General features: G+C 40.4%; 1 protein-coding gene across 5 annotated transcripts in view; it reads right to left on the bottom strand.

Annotated features, from left to right (window-relative positions):
* Positions 1-21,540, bottom strand: part of Ero1b (endoplasmic reticulum oxidoreductase 1 beta) — a 44,050-nt gene that overhangs the window by 11,921 nt on the left and 10,589 nt on the right. For all 5 annotated transcript variants that reach the window (XR_012442206.1, XM_074056824.1, XM_020157464.2 and 2 more), the window contains 8 exons: positions 18,876-18,959; positions 16,073-16,114; positions 14,123-14,205; positions 8,652-8,725; positions 2,826-2,946; positions 2,685-2,731; positions 2,097-2,108; positions 627-653 (listed from right to left, as the gene is read on the bottom strand). Coding sequence is in view for 4 of the 5 variants with exons in the window: in XM_074056824.1 (XP_073912925.1) it covers positions 627-653; positions 2,097-2,108; positions 2,685-2,731; positions 2,826-2,946; positions 8,652-8,725; positions 14,123-14,205; positions 16,073-16,114; positions 18,876-18,959 (490 nt within the window). In the remaining variant the exon portion in view is untranslated. The remainder of the gene's footprint in view (positions 1-626; positions 654-2,096; positions 2,109-2,684; positions 2,732-2,825; positions 2,947-8,651; positions 8,726-14,122; positions 14,206-16,072; positions 16,115-18,875; positions 18,960-21,540) is intronic.

The following is a 21,540-nucleotide window of genomic DNA, read 5'->3' as shown; positions in this document are numbered from 1 at the left end:
ACTACATACAGAATGAGTAAGACTGGGGAACCAGTTAGGAAATCCTGAGGACAGAATCTGGCCTGCGTATTTATAGAGCGCTAATTTTTACATAATTGTGTCCCAAAATATAGCAGACTAAAGTGTATGTTATTTTCTGTCAAATATTGTCAAAATTAGTTTTTAAAGTTATAAAATCCTAAGATTTACAAAAATATACTAAATAAGTCAATTTTTTTTTTAAACCAAAAAACAACAAAGTTAATGAGGCAGGCTAGAAGTAGGAAAAGTCTGGGGCTCAAGCAGGTTGCCTGGGGATGGCCCAGACGTCCCTCACCTGGCTGGGAACCGCCCTGCCCCTTCCCAGCCCTTCACTATTGGGTGGGAACCTCCTGGGCCTGCCTTCCCATGGAGTAGTGTAGGTTTTACAGGCACCTAAAAAAAGCACGCTCTCTCTGCCAGCAGACTCCACCTGCACCCCCTTTTTCCTCCCTTTTCTCACCTGGCAGAACAGGTGACTTCCCTTTTCTCAAAAAAGCTATCCTACCTCACCCTTTCCATGTGCTCTGCTTGGATTTTTCCATTTGGAGCACAAAAACCAGGATCTTCTGATCCAGCGCCATAAACATTAACACAGACATGTTTACCTTCCAGCCATGTGTAGAATGATTCTCCTAAAAAAAGAGAAAAAGAATTGGCTCAAAACATTTTAAATGTTAATTTATAAACTAGGATGAACTAGTTTATAAAATACTCATTATGACAGTTTAGGGACTATCTCTAGAATGTCTTGTGCTTCAGGTGAATGGTAAAACAGGCATATGCTTCTAGAAAATAAAGACCGTAGGTAGTTTAAGTAACTCTGGAGAATGTTCTTATGGATGACATATATCATTTGTGGAGATACATATATATATACATATATAAACAATCTGTATATATATGTATACATATGTGTGTGTGTGTGTATCATCTGTATATATTTATAGATGTATTTTTTTGTTTTTAGTGGTACTGGGGTTTGAACTCAGGGCCTTATGCTTGTTAGGCAGGTGCTCTACCCACTTAAGCCACGCCCCCAGCCCATTATGCTCTGGTTATTTTTGAGATAGGGTCTTGCTTTATCCCTGGGTTGACCTGGACCATGATCCTATTTATTCTTCCTGTCATAGCTGGGATGACAGGTGTATACCACCACACTGAGGTTTTTCTGTGGAGATGGGGTCTCACAAACTTTTTTTGGCGGTCCTGAGGTTTGAACTCAGGGCCTCATATTTGCTAGGCAGGCGCTGTATGACTTGAACCACTCTGCCAGCCCAGTTCTCACAAACTCTTTGCACAGTCTAGCCTTGAACCTTGATCTGCCCAATCTCAGCCTCCTGAATAGCTAGGATTATAGGGTGAGCCACCTCGCCTAGCCAGATGATATTTTTGATTATTAAAAATGTGAGAAAGCATTTCAGTGTAAATATGATGAAAATTTTATTCATTGAAAGTTTAAGTATCCAAAAGCATGGGAGCAGTTAATGATCTTAAATTTGCTTCTGTTAATAAGAAGAGTGAATGATAACCAACACAAAAATTACATTATAATTATTCCATTTTTCCAAAGCCAATAAAAGTAGGTGTATTTCTTTAATTATCTATGACTAAATTTCAAAGGGTAATTTTAAAAGCCCCTAATTTTGAAGGTAACTCCTCAGAAAGATGAATGGCTAGAACATGTGTGTATGAACGTGTTAAGAACTGTTGGTGGAGTGGAGGAGATGGTGGTCGGAGGAGACAGGACTTCAGTTCCATAAAAGGACTGGTCCAGGGACCTGCTGTGCAGCATGGTGACTAGAGCCATAACAGTGTAGCACCTTTCATCTCCACATGACTCAAGCAGATTTTAGCAGCCAGAAAGGGAGGGACTTGGAACATGAACCAGGTTTCTATACTAAACATTTGGGTGAAACGGTCTTTATGCATTTAACACAGGAAAACTTTATATTATTTTTAATAATCTTATTTTTGGTCATCACTCACTGATAGCCATTTTCTGGAAAAAAGTTAGGATAAGCATTTTCTTTGAATTAGAGGAGGAAAAATTAACAAACACAAGAGTTTCAACTCACCATTATCTTCACCTAAAAGAGGAAGCAAGAGAAAAGATTTTAGGAAGTCTTCTGCACAGTTGAGATTCCAATCCTACTTATTTTTAACACAGGGTTAAATCTGTTTGTTGAACTATTCATTTTATCATGAATCCTGATGAGGAAATAGTCATCCTGCAAACAAGGTTTCCTAATAAAGGCCAAAGAGCACAAGATTTTTACGTTTTACACAAACCATAAAATGTTAGAAAGCAATGAAAATAATCTTAAAGGCCACTGGTTCAATAGTTAACAGACACAAAGTCACTCCTCAATCACGAGCTCTGAACACAACTCCTCTGACGCCCCAGTGTGGGGCAGGACAGGGCACCTGCGTATGTTTGCATTACTCACCTGACCTAATTCATGCTACTTAGAGCTCCTACTCTACAGGCTGGCACATGGCAGCATCAATAAATGACAGTAATTGTAGAAGACATGAACAGAAATCTTGGCACGTAACAATGACTAATCTTATAGGTGAAATTTTTTCCTTAGGAAGTTGAGTTACAAAGATATAAACAGTCTTTAAAGCATGAGAATGTATTTAAAAAAAAAAAAAAACCTCACCTCGGCCAGGAGCCAGAGGATTTAAAGGACGATACACAGATCGAGGCCTGAAAGAGATCACAAAACCCAAACATAAAATGGCTTGACTTTACAAATCCTTTTACCCATACAGACAAATGCCCCCTCCCCTGACCCCATTACTTGAAACAGTTCTCCTCGTAGATGCTGTTCCACACTCGCCATGCCGAGGACCCCTTGTAGCCAGTGTATCGCTCCGGGTTCAGCAGCAGGTCCACGTACTGGGCGGCTGGAGACCTCTCATCTGCTCGGGAAAGAAACTGGAGAAGCTAACTGTGGGTCACCATTACACAGAGCTTCCTTAGCATTGCAAAGCAAGCAGGAGACGCACGCACGTGCACACAAGCTAGAGAAGTGCTCTGCTCTTCAGGTAAGCTCCAACGGAAAGGGGAGAGTGGTTATGAGCAGACTTGACCTGCGATTTGTGCTCAGTGATTTTAAAACATGCGACACTCCTCAGCATCTTAGTTCTACCACCAAGGGATAAAAACCCTACTGTCAAAGTCCTGCTTTTATAGCACGTGTGCTGTCTTTAAATATCTGTCTTTGTAAACACAGGCTTGGACACATTCACATTGTTAAAATTTTTTTAATGGTACTGGGGTTTGAACTCAGGGCTTCCCACTTGCTAGGCACATGCTCTACCACTCGAGGCACAGCTCCAGTATTTTGTTAAGATATTTTATATTAAAGATAGAGATTCCTGGGTGTTGTGGTTCACATCTGTAATCCCAGCACAAGGGAGGCTGAGGTAAGAAGATGGTGATTTGAAGCTAGACTGGGCTGCATAGCAGCACTGTTTCAAAGAAATTTTTTTCTTGTTATTCTCTATTTGGATTTACAAAGTAATTAGCTCAATAACTCTGTAAGCCAAGTCTAATTATTCAGAGCTATACAATTCTCTAAATTTAAAATTTTTACATTACTAATTTGTTTTTACCAATTTGAACAAACTGAAGTGCTTTTTTCTTCTCAAACCCAAATGAGTATTACTAGGTCGATGTGCACTATTTGGACATTTTATAGAGGTCTCTGAGACACACAAAATATAAAGGAAGGTGGTCTTGATTGTGAGGCTCACACCCCTTCACCTCCAAGGGAAACAGTACTGGGGCACTTGACGACACAAGTGTGTGGTCTCACAGGAGACACGTGAGTGCTGGTGTTAGGCCCGGCCTATTGCTTACTGCTTTGCGGCAGAAATGAGTCAGTCGTGCATATAAACCTGGATGAAAACAGGGGCCAAATGTGGCCATTAAATGCCCCTCTTCTCTCCTTAGCTGATAGGGTATTTCCTATCAGTGAACATTCACAGAACATTCCGTGACCCAGTTTGACATCACCCATAATGCTAAGAGGAAATGGGCACTGCCATCTAAACCTTCCAGGAATTACTGTGACTGTCTCAGTGTGGGAACAGTACAAATGTAACCACACGTCACCATTAAGCCGGGTTGCACATAACTACCGATGACGGAACGTAATTTTTACATGACAGTGACTCTATTTCTAGCCTGAGAATCATAAACATATTCCACTGTATCAATGAGGCACAGGAAACACTTAACTTACAGTTGGACAGACAAAAATTGTCCAAGTAAAGGATGTAGACTGATTCAGGACTTAAAAACAAATTTTTAAAAATCTTAATTTAAAAGCAAAAGCTTGGACTGGGTACAGTAGCTCACATCTATAATCTTAACTACTCAGGAGGATCTCAGTTCAAAGCCAACCTGGGCAAAACAGCAAGAGCTCATCTCAACCAATAAGAAGCCGGGCATTGTGGTGCACGTCTGTTATCCCAGGAAGGCAGGTGGCATAAGTAGGAGGATCAAGGTCTAGACCAGCCTTGGCATAAATGTAAAACCCTATCTCGAAATGAGCAAAAGCGAAAAGGGCTGGGGGAATGGTTCAAGCAGCAGAGCACCTGTCTGGCAAGTACAAGGCCCTGAGTCCAAATCTTAATTTATTAAAAATATGGCTTTTAGGGTCAGGAAGGTAGCTCAGTAGTAGAAGCACTTGACTGGCATATGAGAGGCTCAATCCTCAGCTATTGTCAAAAAAAAAAAGTGTAGTTTTTAGTAAACAATGTTTTAAAATTCATGATTTAATTTCTCAGTTATGTATTTGCAACTTGAGCTATTCTTAAATTCATTTGCAAAATTTGACTGCATTATATAAACTTCACAAATATTACTGAACATATTATAAATGGATTCTCTAATGCATACAAGTGTACACATCTATCGAATACGTCCTGTGTGTGCACATGCAGACCACACATGTACAGGGTAGGCTAGGACTGTGCAACTGGACTTGTACCCCTCTTCTCTCTACACAAAGCCAGGTCAACAATCAATAAAGAAAAACCTAATTCTGATATGAAAGTGTAATGATTATACATTATTTTCTTTTTCCACTTTTGGTACTGGGGTTTGAACTCTGGGTATTAAGCTTGCTATGCCAAGGCTCTACTACTTTGCCAGTTTTTATCTTTTGCTTTTAATTTGTTTTTCAGACAGTGTCTCACACTAACTTTTCCTGGGCTGGTCTCAAACGGTGATCCTCCTGCCTCCACCTTCTGAGTAGCTGGGATTACAAGTGTGAACCAACATGCCTGGTTGCTTTTGAGATAAGGTATCACTAACTTTTTGACTGAGATAGCCTCATATCAAGATCATCCTGTCTCTGCCTCCTAATTAGCTGGAAATACAGGTGTGCATACCACACACAGTCCTCAACATATATTTTAAGGAAGCTAAAATTTTTAAGAGTATAATCAATTATATAACTACTTCCTTAGGTAAAACTTACACTCTCAGTGTTCTTAATGTTTACTCCCTTAATGGTTTCCTTTTTTTTTAACTTTTAAAATCTTTGAACATTTTTTCAAGTCGTGAAGGGTGGGTTTGTTAATCTATATGAGCTATTTTCACAGGCTAAATCTGGACCATTGCTGATTTTGGTAAAGGTGGTTTTCTTGGAACATGGCAATGTTCATTTGTTTTTGTGAAGCTTTCACACTATATCGGCAGGCTTGCATGGTCACTGCAGAGACCATAGGGTCCATAACACCTGAAATATTTCCTATCTGTCCATTTTCTGGAAAAACTTGTTGACCTTTGACCTATGTTCCAAGGACTTCATGATATCCAGAGTGAGCAGTATGTGAGGGGAACATAGCAGTGCTGCAGCCCAACCTTCCCTGGGGTCACCTATGGCACTGATCTGTGTTGGCTTGATCCTAAGCTGTCACTTCTCTACATTGGTCCATTCGGGTCATTCTTTTTATACCCCCACTATGCCTTCTCCCTCCCTTTACAAAGCTGCAACAAAGCTCTCTGACATGCTGGTCAAAGACTGTGATGGATCAGATATTCCCTTAGTCCTATTTCTGGGAAGACACCAAATTGTAAAGTGTTTTTCTCTTCCTTGAGTCTACATTTTTCCAAACTGACCTCTTTTCCCTGACCTAATTTAATGTTAGTGCTATGAGGTCACGCCACATTTTCTAGTGTGCTAGACACTGCCCTGACCCTCAGCCAAATCTCTCTCAAAACAATGTAGCAGGGGTCAGCTCAGGATGCAGACTTTCTACTTATGGTGCAGACTTAAAACATTATGCTGTGAGCTTCAGATTGAGCCTACGGCCCTCCATCACCAATCCTCCTCCATAAACTACTACTCACTCGCTCATAAAGTTCACAAAAAAAAAATCTGACATGCAGCTAGACTTAAAAACTGCTGTTTTAAACAGCATTTTAAACTTATTAGTGAACATGTTTTCAGAGGAAACATGAAAATAAAGAGCTGTCGTGCTAATTTAGGCTGTTTGTGAACCACATTCAGAAAATATTAGGCACCTCCTATGTCCAGGACCATCCTAGGCACTAAGAATACCGTAAGGAGCCAAGAAAGTAGCTCACAGTCTAGTTGAAGGAGGCAGACAACAAACCCATAAAGGAAACGAAATGCCACACACGGTGGTCAGGTAGTTGTTAGTGGGGAAGGGGTGGTCCAAGAGTGATACTGGCTATTTTTCACAGGGACATGGGAGCGGGCATCTCTGACGAGGTGACACTGGAGCAGAAACATGAACCAGAGGAGGAAGTAAGCCATGAATAAAGACAATAAAACAGACAAAGCAGTAACTGATGAATTATTTAGAAACTATTGTGTGATCTGCAGGGATCATCTTCCATTCAAGTAGAGACAATGCCAGCAACAAACCAGCAGAGAAGAGAGGCACATGGGTGTTTTTCCTAATAAACTGGGGTTTATTATTCTTTAGGTTTTAGTTTTAATCCACTGAAAGTAGATAACGGGAATAACTAAGCAATGATTCTAAAGTGCCCTGGCAGTAATGAAAAAAATTGAAGGTATAAATCACTGTGACACATAAAAGCTGTGGTAATAAAATTAGTAAGTAACATGGTTTTATATGCATAAGAACTATATAAAGTATTAAAAATCCTAATAATTTTAAATATACTATTCTGAAAATCTTTTTTCTTTTTTGTCTTTTTCTTTTTTGGTGCTGGGATCGAACCCAGGGCCTCAGGAATGCTAGGCAAGCACTGTACCACCAAGCTACATCCCAGCCCTCAAAATCTTAAAGAATGACTTTATATCAATCCTCATAAACCATGTCTTCCTTTGCGATTTTTACAATTTAAGAAACCAATCTTCAAAAACGCCTAACATCTCCTATTGATGACAAGTGACTGAGCACACCAACTTATTTATAGTAATTGAGTAGTATTTTTAGTGAACTACCTACTAATTATGAAGGTAATATATATTCACAGGAATGTTTTATTAATCTGAAAGTTTGTTAAATAAGCATAATCTTTTAAAACTTTATTTGAACAGGTAAAATGAGAAATTGGAAAGAAGTGACTAGTGTTGGGCACTCAAGTTTAATTAGAATGATAACCAAAGAACAATAAAAGGTTTAACAGTTTAGCAAGCATAAAACTTAGGCACATGGCTTGGTCTGATAAAACTTTAGTCAATTCTAAATACCAATGGGGATAATTCATTAATTGTCTATTGGTAGATCCAATACCCAAAGGAACTCAGAGTTCTTAAAAATGTCCCTGCTGACACGACATAAACCATGGCAACACGCCATCCCCAGAGTTCTTGATCATGCTACAGAGTAAGCCCCTGGTGCTTTCTCCACTACAGCATGGGTCAGCAGTACAACTCCCCCAGTGGAGACTTTCAAACCTTTACAGAACAGTGCTGTCACTACAGATCCTTCAGGAGCTGAGAAATCTCTGCTGTCCATATCCAACTGTACAGCTTGAACCCGATTCTTTCCATCACCAAAAGTTTAACAATGCAAGGTAAAGGTGACAAGAGGCCCAATGAACGAGCTCAGCATACAAAGCACGGTTCTTTGAAACTATTTTCCTAGAGAAGAGACATTTTGAGTCACTGCAACTTTCTTCTGTTGTAGGACATGGCAGTTACTCTGCTGGCCACATATACTTCCAGGGGAAACTGAGGGCATCTTTACGAGACTTTGTTGAGACCTCCAGCAAATCTAGTGCAAGCATTCTTATATTATGTTCACAGACTACAGCCAGGAGGCTTATCTGAACGTCCAAAGGAGATGGCAGATTATTATGGGAAGAACACACGTTTTGGACTCAGATCAGCCTTTTGCTATTATGGGGTCTTGGACAAATTATTTAGCCTCTATGAAACTCAGTTCTCTCAGATATGAGATAATAAGCACCTACTAAGGCAGCTGTAAAGATCAGAAATACTGTATTTAAGGCACTTACACAGGGCTTCAGAGGCTCTCAAGAAATTCCATTATGCATAAGATCTACACACCAAAATCCTATGTGGAAGCTGTAATTCAATTATAATTTCACTGATTAAATGTCGGATAAAGGCTAAAGCTAAAATCATGGAATTATTAATTGATTTTATTACCATCAAGTTCACAAAAGTGATCCTGTGAGTCGTCATACCGTGCCCAGTCAATGAAAGCTTCTTTGCTTTGATTACTATGAGAAGGAGGAATAAAAAGAAAAATAATCAAATGTGGAGTTGAAAATTTTCGCACTGCTTTCTAGTCTAATTAAAATATAGATAATATGAGGTTACTTCTTTATTAAATGTCACAAATTCTAGTATTAGTGGTTACATAAAGGAATAATGAAAATGAGTCATATGAAAAACAGATACTAATTTCCATGAGTGACTTATATTTCTTAAGCACAATTAAAATGACAGTTGCCCTAGTTCAATTATTTTGACTAAAAATTTATGAGTACATATGACATGTAGTTAAGCAAAAAATCAAGCGGATCTTTTCAACTGACTTATTAGACTTGTAGTAATGTTTATATTCTTCCTAAAGTAGGAACTCAGTTGATTTTCAGAATTGTTTAAATTTAAATTGCTTTTTTTTTTTTTTTTTGTGGTACTGGGGCTTGAACTCAGGGCCTACACCTTGAGCCACTCCATCAGCCCTTTTTGTGATGGGTTATTTCAAGATAGGGTCTCTAGAACTATGCCTGGGCTGGCTTCGAACCATGATCCTCCTGGTCTCTGCCTCCTGAGTAGCTAGGATTATAGGCATGAGCCACCGGCACCTGGCTAAATTTCTTCTACTCTTACAGGATCCCAGATACCAAGAGCTGCCTTTTTTTGTTTTTTTTTTCACGGTACCGAGAACTAATGGCAGGCAAGTGCTGCAGCACCAAGCCACCCCCTCCCCGCATGTTTTTTTGAGACAGTGTCTTGCTGTGTAGCCCAGGCTGGCCTGCACTTGCAGCCCTCCTCCCGCCACCTCCCAAGTGCTGGATGGCAGGTAGGCACCACCCTGTGTGGCAAGAACCGTTTTTCTGGAGCTCCATGGCACAAGCTGATGCGGTGAAGCACTTTGAGAACTGCGTTTCTGTGATCTCCCAGTCGTGGCACTTGCTAGTTACACCAAAGCCACTGTCGTCATGGAGTACCATTCATTTCACGTTCTACGTCACAGTTAACAAAGTCTACGGTAAGGATTTCCAACTTGAAATGCTGATAAGGAACAATGCTCATTCACTTAACCTACAGCCAGGCCATCTCTGTCCTGAACACATGACGGTGGCAACTGCCACAGAAGAGCCATGCTGCCACCCTCCTTCGTCCACTACATGAAAGGAAGGGCAGGTGAGAAACATGTACAAGTGATCATCAGTGATTCCTAAATGCAACTGCGGTGCCTGAGAAACTGCTGCACTGAAACACAACCATTACAAAGAAGTGCACAAGCTGGCTGCACTATACCAGTGACTTTCCAAATTCAATGTACCTGGGGGTTTTTCTATGGGAATACAAAACTTAAAAAAAGTTAGTGAAAAAAATCTGTTTCCTAGTTGATTCAGGTGAAAAGTGTAGTACCATAAACAAGAATGCCTAAGATCTAGTTATACCTGAAATAACATAACTATAGTGGCGTTTCAAAGATAAAACTTCCATCAAAATCCATGTAGTAAGTCAATTGTAAGTTAAATTCCTACGCTCTTGTTAACAATATGTGACTGACTCACAGACTGTTTTTCTTCAAGCATCCTTTTTGGATGAGGCTTTGCCGATGACTTCATTTAATGCTCGCCTCAAGCCTCCACAGTGGAAAAGGTACTGAATACTCACCTAATGCTAACAGAACTGTCCCAGCTTCATTTATAAAAGGAATCTAGAGGTCAGCTTTTCAAAATCAACCCTGGGGGTGGGGCAGAGTATGAATATAAAGCTATCTGGGGAAGAATTTCTTGGATTTAACCCAATGTTTTCATGGAGGTGTTACCTTGAGAGAAACTGGGTAGGAAGAGAATGGATGGCAAGACAACGAAGGAGCATGAGGAGAGACGGGGTGGGAGGTGGGGGTTAAGATATCACTGTTTTGATAGTGATGATGTTTCGTGGCTGTATGTGTATGTCAAACCATTACACTGTGCACTTTAAATATGTACAGTGTATTGCGTGTCAATTATACCTCGATATAAAACTATTTAAAAATTGTAATGCCACTGGCAGAGAAGCTGTGGAAGTAGGAAATCTTATCCACTGCTCTGGCAAGGTAACTTTGGCGTATGATGGCATGACTAGAGATCTCAGAGACACAGGGCACACGAATAGAAGAAGGGAGATGTGAGCCTGGCGTCATGGTGCACACCTGTCTTCCCAGCACGCAGGAGGCTGAGGCAGGAGGATCTCAAGTTCCAGGCCAGCATGAATATAGAGGTCCCGTCACAAGAAAACACCACCCACCCCTCCCACACAAAGGTAAATACAAAGGATATGTCTACATTATTCCATTAATACAGACAGGCAAAACTAATCTCTGCCAATATAATTCAAAATCACAGTTGACTTTGGAAGGTGGTCTGGGGAGCAAGAATATTGTGCTGGATCATGGCTTCAGAGGTGGATTCACTTTGTAAAATAAAACAGAACCTTAGAGTTAAGTAGTTAAGACTTGTGTTCTTTATTGTATGTGTATTATACTTAAATGTAAAAGTTAAAAGAATACCCTCTCTTCTGCAACAAAAAGCTAACAGCAAAGTTACAAAAGATAACAAAGGACTATCAGATTATATAAATAAATGATACCTGCAAATCAGTAAGGAAGAGCCCAACACTCCAGTGGAGAAGTAATGACCAAGAGCACAGACAAGCCATTTACTCAAAACCTTCAAGGACCTACACCTTGTCCCTAGGTACCCTCCGTCCTTGGTGTCCACATGCAGCTCTATGGCTATGTGTGAAATAGCATATATGTACTGACTGACCCTCAGTCCTCTCCCCTAGTCCACAGACTGGACATGTCCTACTCTACATGTCTCACCAGCAGCTGAAACTGAAGTCCAAATTAACTGTGATTTCCCGTCAATCCTGCTCCTTTTACGGGCATTCCCAGGTCAGTAAGGGGCAGCTCTGCTCCTCTAGCTGCAAACCCTGCAGTCCATAAAGATCCTGTCTTTTTAGATGTCACATTCAGTCCTTCAGCAAATCCTGCCAGCTCTGCCATCAAATACATCCAGATTCTGACCACCTCTCAGCATGTCCACTGCCAGGGCCTAAGTCACCTCCTGTCTTCTGTGACCATCTCAGAGCCCGGTTTCTACCACACAAAGCTGGACTCCCATGCTCTCATTACCTTTCATTCCACTCAGTTTAAAAGCAATACTCATTACAAGTTCTTCAAGGCTCTACAAGACCTCTACCCACCCCACTGCCACCCCTGGGTGTTTTTTTTTTTTTTAATTTAGGGCTTTGTGCTTATTAGGCAAGTGCTCTACCATTTGAACCACATCCCTAGCCCTTTTTTGAATCAGTTATTTTTCAGATAGGGTCTTGCTTTTACCCCAGGTCAGCCTGGAACCACGATCCTCCTACCTGTGCCTCCCATGTCGCTGGGATTGCAGATGTGAATCACCACGCCTAGCTTTTTGTTGAGATGGGGGTCTCACTAACTTTTTGCCTGCTCTGGCCTAAATCCATGATCTTCCTGATCTCCACCTTCTGAGTAGCTGGCATTACAGATGTGAGCCGTGATACCAGGCCCATTCCTGGCATCTTTGGCATCACCTTCTATTAATTTGCCCTTGATGGCTGTCTGGCAGCCACACTGGTCCTGTGGTTCCTCATGTGGTTTAGGCATGATCCTGCTACTTGGCCTCTTCCCTAACACTTCATGCAGCACCTGGACACACATTCCCAGGTAACATATGTCCTGTTGTCACTTAGGTCTTCCCTGACCACCCTCCCTCCGAGCCCTCTCTAGTCTTCTTTCCTACTTGTTCTTCTTCCTAGCACTCATCACCATCTTGTTTCCTGCTCAAATTCTCTACCCATTTCTCAAGCGCTTGCCCCTTACACGGGTAACCTACACGAGGGCAGAGCTTTGGTTTATCACGTGAGCTGCTGTACTCCTGGGACACTTGAATAGCATGTGGCATTCTGTGGCCTTTGTTTGTTGAATGAATAACAAACTCAAATGCCAATAAACCTGAAAAAATGCTCAAACTCACCAGCAATCATCAAGTACAAACTAAACAAAAATGAGGTACTATTTCACCCTCATCAAATATCACTAGCCTTTGGCAAGAATGTGGAAGGCAGTGCACAGTCATCCAAGTGTTTTGGAGTATCGGCAGTATTACCAATAGTTACAACAGACAATCCCGAGATCAAGCGATCTTATTTCCAGTGTGCTACAAGAACCATTCAGAATGCTCAAGGCAGCATGGCTTGTGGAAGTGAAAAGCATCTATCAGGGCTGGAGGTGTGGCTCAACCTGCCTAGCAAACACGAAGTCCTGAGTCTGAGCCCCAACAATGCTCCAAACAATTGCTATCAGTAGAAGAATACATAAATAAAATACAGTATATGATGAAAGACATCTGTAGGTAAAAAGAACGAGACAAATCTGTTTCAACACAGATAGATCTAGAAAGCAAATTTATGAAGAAAAAAGCTGCAAAATGTTAAATGCAATATATCAATTATATAAGGAAAAATAAAATCATATGTGTGAGCTAAAACCGTACATTATTTATAACAGCTATGACAAAACAAAATCACTGACTGGGTATATACCATATTCAGGGTAGTTACCTCTAACGACCAAGAGGGAAAAAGTAGTAGAGGATACAGCACAGGGGTTTAACTTTATCCATGACAGTTTCTGTTTCTTAGAAAACAAGGTGAAGTTTTGAGGATGCAGTTCAGTGATCTAGTGTTTGCATAGTATGAGTGAGACCCTGGTTTGTTCTTCAGTACCACAAAACCAACCAACCAAAAAACATGGCATAAAATGTCGACTTTATTCATTTGGAATGGAGGTTAGGCAGGTGCTTATTATATTATCCTTCTTGCTTTTACATATTAAGATGTATATTTACTGGAAGATAAGACAGGGAGACTACTAGCTTTACCATGACTCAGCAGACAGTCTAAACACAATCTAAACAAATGGGAGTTAAAAAGAGTTTCTATAATCTTCTGTTCCCAACTGCAGATTGCAGTCATTTTATACTGCTCACTCTGAGACTATTTATAAATCATTTAGTGGCCCTCAAAAGCAAGCTTCTGTTTAAAGCAAATAAGGAAAAATCTGCAGAAAAAAAATCATGAAACTTAAGTTACGGCAACAGCAACTTTTATCATTCACAATAGAATTTACTACAGATGATACAGTCTAGGAATTGAAGGACAAACCAGGCAAGAGAAGGCAAAACTACTATGGAGTTCCAGGTAAAGAGTAATTTAACTTCTTCTTCCTTTTAAAAATGTATTCGTTGAAAACAATAGTTAGAAAAAATATTTTACCAAAATCCCAAGAAAGAATTATTGATATAAACAAACTAAGTAAGGAGCTAGCTTCTTAACACTACTGAAACAGAACTTGCCTCAATGTGCTGTTGATCGCTCCCAGTTTGTTAGCTTGCTCACAGTCTTCTAATTCTTTGGTACTGTTTGCCACTTTCAAGTACTGCAAGGAAGTTCGTAGTAAGTTTAGTAATAATAATTATTTTTTCAGCCTCCACTAGCAGAAGAGCTGTTAATGATGACACAGTCTAAATATGGATATGTCCTATTATTAAAATCCCTTGTGTTTTTGTATGATGAAAAATATCTATCAGTTAAAAGAATCAGACAAATCTGTTTAGATACAAATGAATCTAGACAGCAAATTTACAAAGAAAACACCTGCACAATGTAAGGAAAAAGCCACATATGTAAGAAAGACTAATAAAAATGAGGCACACATTTCTACCCACTAAAAAAGCAAAGACATTGAAAATTGAACAATTAATGTTAGTGTGTTGGTGATGACATAAACTGAGAAAACTCACTTGGGAAAGAAATTTGATACATCTAGTTATAAAAATGCATAAATCCTTAAAATAGTAGTCCTGTTACTGATACCATACCCCAATGCAACAATTGTTTTAAAAGTTATAGCCTCTGAGTGGGGCACAGTGGCTCATGCCTATAATCCCAGCTACTCAGGAGGCAGAGATTAGAGGATAGAAGTTCTGGGCTGGGCCAAAAGTTAGCAAGATTCCCATCTCAATCAATTAGTCAATCAGTCAATCATCAGGGAGTTGTGGTACAGGCCTGTGATCCCAGCCACAAGAGGTCATAGATAGGAGGATCACAGTCTTAAGCCAGCCCAGGGCAAAAAGACATGAGACTACCTGAAAAATAACTAAAGCAAAAAGGGCTGGGAGCATGGCCCAGGAGGTATAACACCTGCCTAGCAAGGGCGAGGCCCTGAATCCAAACTCTAGAACTACACACACACAAAAGTATCATCTTGAAATGCTGAGATAAACAGACCCTATGCTCCAGCACAGACCAAGAGAAACTTACATATACAGGGAGACAAAGGACAAAAAGGCATGACTGCTCATAGAAGCAGAAAGCTGGAAACAACTGAAATGTCTGTGGACAGAGGAATGGTTTCTGTGTGTCACAGTCATACAACTGACTACTGTGAAGCTGAACAACATCCACACATAGCAACAGAGAAAAGCCTTCAAAAGAATTAAGATGGAGTAAAAACACAAAAAGAACATTTTCAACTTAAATAAATTCAATATTAAAATTTAATTTTACACAGAATAATCTACCTATTACAGTATTATAGATCCTATGTGATAAAAGTATATTACTTATAGACAGACACACAGGCAAGAGAGAAAAACCACGTATGGACACTCCGGGAAAATGGTTGGCTCTGGGGAAGGAGGAAGCAGAATGGAACTAGGAAGGTGTTCAAAGGATTGGGGTTCCACTGCCTTTGTTATAGATTTGAAGGAAAAACAGGAGAAAATGAGCACTGACAGGACATGGGAGAGAGTCAGGAGAACATGGAAAGACTGTCCAAGAGGGAGGCACGAAGAAGAATGCTGGTAATTACTATGTGTGTACAATAGTGACAAACCAGAAGCCAACTGTTACCTAAAGACATAGGTGGTGTGCTCATAAGCAAAGGGCAATCTGTAACACAGGAGCACTTCACCACCATTTCAAAGTACTCTGCTCAAATAGCTTCATCCGTACTTTTTCTATAAATAGATCCTGAATCTAACTGGTTGAAACAGAACACTAAATACCTATGTGACAGCTAAGACACCTATTGAGTAGGTGTTCTGATGTGGTGGCTACATTTTAGAGTCCTTCCAGGGCTTCCGCAAGCAGAAGTAACTTCTAAGGAAGTCAGGAAAGCACCCCTCTGCTTGCTTCAAACACCAGGGATTTGGAATCCTGAGACCACGTGATGGTTCCGCACTGCAGCCACCGTGAGGCGCTGACTATGTTAGCAGAAATAGTCAAGAGGAAAAGTGACTCACCTTATTAGAATGTCCGGCTTTAATTCCAACTGGAATTTTACTCTTGAAAGAATAACAGTAACAAATATTTAAAAAGTGGTCCATAAAGTATTCTAATCTATGGGAGGGGGAATATACATTGATTTAAATTGTTTACATGACTTGTTGATATAAAACCAAGGACTTATCCCAATTTATAGACTTACAAATTGAAGTACAGAAAAGTGAACGACATATACAGTCAAAAATTGCTCTAATAACCATTAACAGTTTAAACAATTTCAGCAAAGGAGAGCTAACAATCACCTTCCTATAAACTTTCTTACCACAGAAAATGAAGCTTGTAAAAGCCCAAATCTCTTGAAACAGTATTATTTTTAATTTTTGTGGCACTGGGGATTGTACCCAGGTCCTTGAGCACGCTGGGTAAGTGGTTCCCACTTAAGAATTATGCCCCACAACACTTCTGTTTGTGTTTTGTTTTTGAGATAGGGTCTTGCTAGCCTTTGCCTGGACTGGCCTTAAACTCACAATCCTCCTGCCTTCACCTCCTGAGTAGCTGGGATTATAGATATGTGCCACTACTCCTGGCTTATGTTCCGTTTTCATTTCTGCTCTAAGATGACATCTAAATTTTAGGCAACTTTGGAACTCTGGATTACTAGGAGGCAAGAGTCAGATTTCTGGATCACCAGAAACCTAGGCTCACCAATCTAAGTCATCTAGAGTTTACCAGTGGAAGAATTGTGTTAAGTCCCAACACTTTCCTACAAAGCTAATAATTAGTTGATCCTCTGATCAACATGCTACATTTCCACATCTGAATCTAGGTACTATCAAACAGAAGCAAATTATCTATTAAAACTGTTCATGCTTCATGACTTTTTGGTTTTGGTGGTAATGGGGTTTAAACTCAGGGCCTCATGCTTGCTAGGCAGGTGCTTTTCCACTTGAGCCATTCTGCCTATGTTTCATGACTTTAACAAAATATTCAGAACGTTTTCCTGTCAGATTGAAGAATATAAATAATGATGATGATTATGATAGGAGGTATTTCCTAGTAGACTACATAAAAATGTCTTGTCAATATTTTGGAATAAGTATTAACCAAAAGTGCCTCTGACTACCATATGTCCTCCAACCAGTATAGTGTAGCATGTTAAAATCAAAACCATTAGGAGTTTTTGCCAGGTTTGGTGGCATACACCTGTAATCCCAGCTACTTGGGAGACAGAGACAGGAAAATCATGGCAATGTTATCTTGAAACCCTACCTGAAAAACTAAAAGCAAAAGGACTGGGGGTGAGGCCCGAGTAGTAGAGCCCTTCTCTAGCATGTACAAAGTCCTAAGTTTGATCACCAGCACCACAAAGAAAAAAAAAAAAGACCACTGAGGACCTGTTCCAGAGGAAAGAGAATAAAGAGACATGACAACCAAGTACAATGTACAGTTATGGTTGCATTCTGGACTAGAAACTCTTTTGTTTGGCTATAAAGCACAAGCATATTCAGTCAACTGGCAATATGTGACTAAAAGATTATACATTAGTAGTATATTAATGCTAATTTCCTGATCTTGTTAATTTTGCAGTGGTTACATAAAAAATGTTCTTATTCCTAAGGAAATATGCATTGAACACTGAAGTATTTAGAGGTATTTTCTTATTTTTAAGGAAATACATACCAACACTTAACTGGTTCAGAACATAATTATAATAAATATACAGAGAGAATAATAAGGCAAATGTAAAAAAAGCTGGAATTCTCTGTATTCTTCTTATAACTTTTCCATAAGTCTGAAATTATTTCAAGCTAAAAAGTTTTTAAATGCATCTTTTACTCTTAAAGAAAAATGAAGACATAAATTCTCCTTTTAGGATGCATATTGATCCATGCGTCTTTTTAAAATTTTTAAATTTTTTTTTACTATTTTTAAGGAGAGTCAATTAGAATGATTATGCATGAAAAGCAAAAAGTGAAATAAAAACATCTCTTACAGCCAATTACTGCTGAAGGGAGAAGAATAAAGCTTAATTATGCTACATGTCAAAAGTCACAGACCAGTGGCTGAGATGTGGCTCATGGTAGAGCACTTGCCTAGCATGTGTGAGGCCCTGGCTTTGATCGCCAACACAGCAAGGGGAAAAGTCCAAGTCTAAAGTAAAGCATTTTCTTGGTAGTAAATACAGCCTTTTAAAAAAGTATGACAAGAACAAATGAAGACCTAATTCCAAGCCTAGAACTGCAATCCCATGCTAAATCTGAAGTCTAGGTCACCACTTGTTTTTCTTTTTGTCCATGAGACAAGGCCAGGTTCAACAAAGCATGAAATAAAACCCTAGAACAGGCCTCTAGTTTTCCTCTGTGTTAGAATTGTACTAAACCCACACATCCATTTACCAATACCCCTGGGACTGGTCGCTCTGAACCCGGTCTGCACAAGTTTAGAGTAAACTTCAATCGTCTGCTTATTAAGGAAAGCTGAGAGCATCTGAGTTTGCTGGTAAGTCTGAATCCACTAACATTAACCTATAATACAGAGCGCACACTCATCTAAAAGTCCAAGAGAGGCCAGGTGTGGTGGCACATGCCAGTAATCTCTGTTACTTGGGAGGCAGAGGCAGGAGGATCTCAGTTTGAGGGTACCTTGGGTAAAAGTGTGAGACTTTACCTGAAACAAACTTAAAAAAAAGTGAAAGAACTGGGGGCATGGCTCAAGTGGTAAAGCTTGAGGTCCTGAGTTCCAGTCCCAGTATTGCAAAAAAGAAAAGTTCAAGAGAAAGAAAGTCTGCCCCTATTATTTTACTTTTATTGTTTATCATACCTCTGGACAGGGCTCCACATGACAGTCTTTTATTGAACAATGGCCATCTTCTGCCCAAAAAGGACATGGTCGCTTCAGATTAACCTTGAGAGAAAGAATAATTACTGTTAGTAAACATGAGTTATAATCACAGAATGGTTGCCAGGTATCACTGCTGGCACCAGTGGCCTGGTGGGTGGTAAGGGAGAAGGAAAAACTACTTATCTTTGTGGCACTTACACAGTTCAGATTTCAAATGAAATCAGTTTTTCAGACACTCAAAGGGATACTGATTGGGTTAGGGATGACTTAAGCAATGTGACGACGTCAGAATGACAGGACACTTCTGACTGTCTCTCCTCCTGCAGGCACACCGAATAAATACCTACTCAGAGAGTCAGTAGAACCCAGAACCCAATCAGATAATAAATGGCTGATATTAGTCCTCTATCAATTGAAAAAAGGAACAATGTTCAAGTTCATTGCTCACCTGAAGCATGGCTGTCACTGCCCAGCATTTTAGGACTACTTTCACATCTGTCAACATTACCTTATCAGGGTTCTCTCAGGCATCCACTCCTTAAGGAGTATGTACTGAGCTCCTGCTACTTGTCAGGCACTGGGCTAGGCTTTAGGGGAAAAGATGTAGGACCCTCCCTCCACCAGAACTTACAATCTACCAAAGGAAACAGAAACTAAATACTTGTACACTTATTTCACTGCAAGTGTGGTAAGAAAAATCCAACTTTCTAATGTAGGGCTGGTGGATGGAACCTCAAGAAGGTGACATTTTAGGATGGGTAAGAGTTGGAGGAAGTGAACTTTTGGAGAAGGCAAAAGCTCATTGTCATTCTCACCATCTCAGTAAACAGCAACTCCATTATCCTAGCTCCTCAGGCCAAAATCTTGAAGCATCCTTGACTCCTTTCTTTCTCACCCCACCAAAGACACCTCTGTAAATATGGTTAGTTCTACCTTCAGAAAATATTCAGAGTTTACAGGAAGACTTTAGCCATGTGATAGTGTCAGAACAACAGGAGACTCCTGACTATCCCTCTTCCTACAGGCACACCGAGTAAACACCTGCTTAGGAAACAGTAGAATCCATAACTCAATCAGAACACTAAGTTGTCTCAAAAACACTAAGAACACAGGGGAGCTGTGAACTTTGTGAGCATTCCCAGCAGTTGCAATCCTTAACATTTGCCCAGCTTGCAACTCCCCTCTTGGGAGGGGTTTGGTTGCATGTTTTTCAGCAGTCCAGTGTAGTTCTGGCTTCTGAACAGGCCAGTATCTGGGAGTCTTGGCAGTAAATAAAGAACAAACTGCCTCAAGACTACGCCAAAGGAATGCCTGCCATGGCCTGCTTCCCTACAGTGATAAACCCAGCCCTTCGATCTCTTTGGGGAAGGAGACTAGAGAATACTGCTGACATGGAAGGAAGGGACAGCAACTTGCTCCCATTGGCCTCTCCCCTGGCCTGCTCCTGGGACACATTTCTGCAATTTCTCAGAGAGAGATGACTCTATACATGAAAGAGAAAATGGGTACTCATTGTGCCTACCTCCCCAGCAGTTATACTACAGTGACAAATTCAGACCAGAGGCGGCTCCTGCTGGGAGGGTGTGAGATTTCTGCTTTCTCCAACAGGACAGTGGGCATACTCAGCCTTCCCTGGCTTGTTCCAGCAAATATCCATATACACACAGCAGCAAGCATTCCAACTTTTACAGCCTTTACCCAAGGACTGATTCCTAAACCTCCTATACTTTGGGAGATGACAGAGCTCTGCACGTGAGTGTCCTAGACCACAGAGAATAAAGAGGGGACTTTTAAGCTTCAAACATCCTGCAGCTGCCTCCCTAGGTGCAAAGTGAGCCATCTGAGCCAGAGAACAGAACATCTCCATGGTGAGGCACAGAAGGAGTGGAAACTCCAGTTCTCAACTTCCCTGTAAGCAAAGGAGGAACTAGAACACACATCTAACACCCTAACCTCTGCAGCTGCATCCCAAGATACTGACTTCCTTTCCACTTCTCTCAAGGCAATAGCATGACTTGAGAGTACTTTCTTGGGGGCCACTAAAATCAAAGCAGATTGGAAAAGCAGACTTTAGAGGCACATGAATATCTGACCACACTAACCGGGAAGGAACATCTCCCACAGGAGATCAGTGTAACAAGTGCTGGGGAGGGTTTTATTCTTTTAAATAATGCAGAGACCAACAAGAGTCAAGGAAAATGAAGAAACAGAACTCTGTTCTCAATATGATAGCATGGTTAGCCAACTGCCAGTGGCTCACTCCTGTCATACTGGCTGCTTGGGAGGCTGAAATCAGGAGGATCTGGTTCAAGGCCAGCCTGGGCAAATAGGTTGCAAAACCTCATCTCCAAAATGACCACAGTGTGTGTGGGGGGGGGCAGGGAGGGTGGCCCAATGTATACACATGTGAGTAAATGTAAAAATGATAAAATAAAAAATAAAATAAAAACTCCAAAAATCAGAAGAAAAAAACAAACAACCCCAAAATAACCAGAGTAAAATGGACTAGAAGTGTGGCTCAAATAATAGAGTGCTTGTTTTACAAGTGTGAAGCCCTAAGTTCAAACTCCAGTTCCATTAAAAGAAAAAAAAATATTACTTTCCAGAAGCTGGCCCTAATGAAATGGGGATATGTAATCTACCT

The sequence above is a fragment of the Castor canadensis genome, chromosome 15, assembly GCF_047511655.1.
Source record: "Castor canadensis chromosome 15, mCasCan1.hap1v2, whole genome shotgun sequence".
Lineage (NCBI taxonomy): Eukaryota > Metazoa > Chordata > Mammalia > Rodentia > Castoridae > Castor > Castor canadensis.
This window is presented reverse-complemented; position numbering and strand designations above follow the sequence as displayed.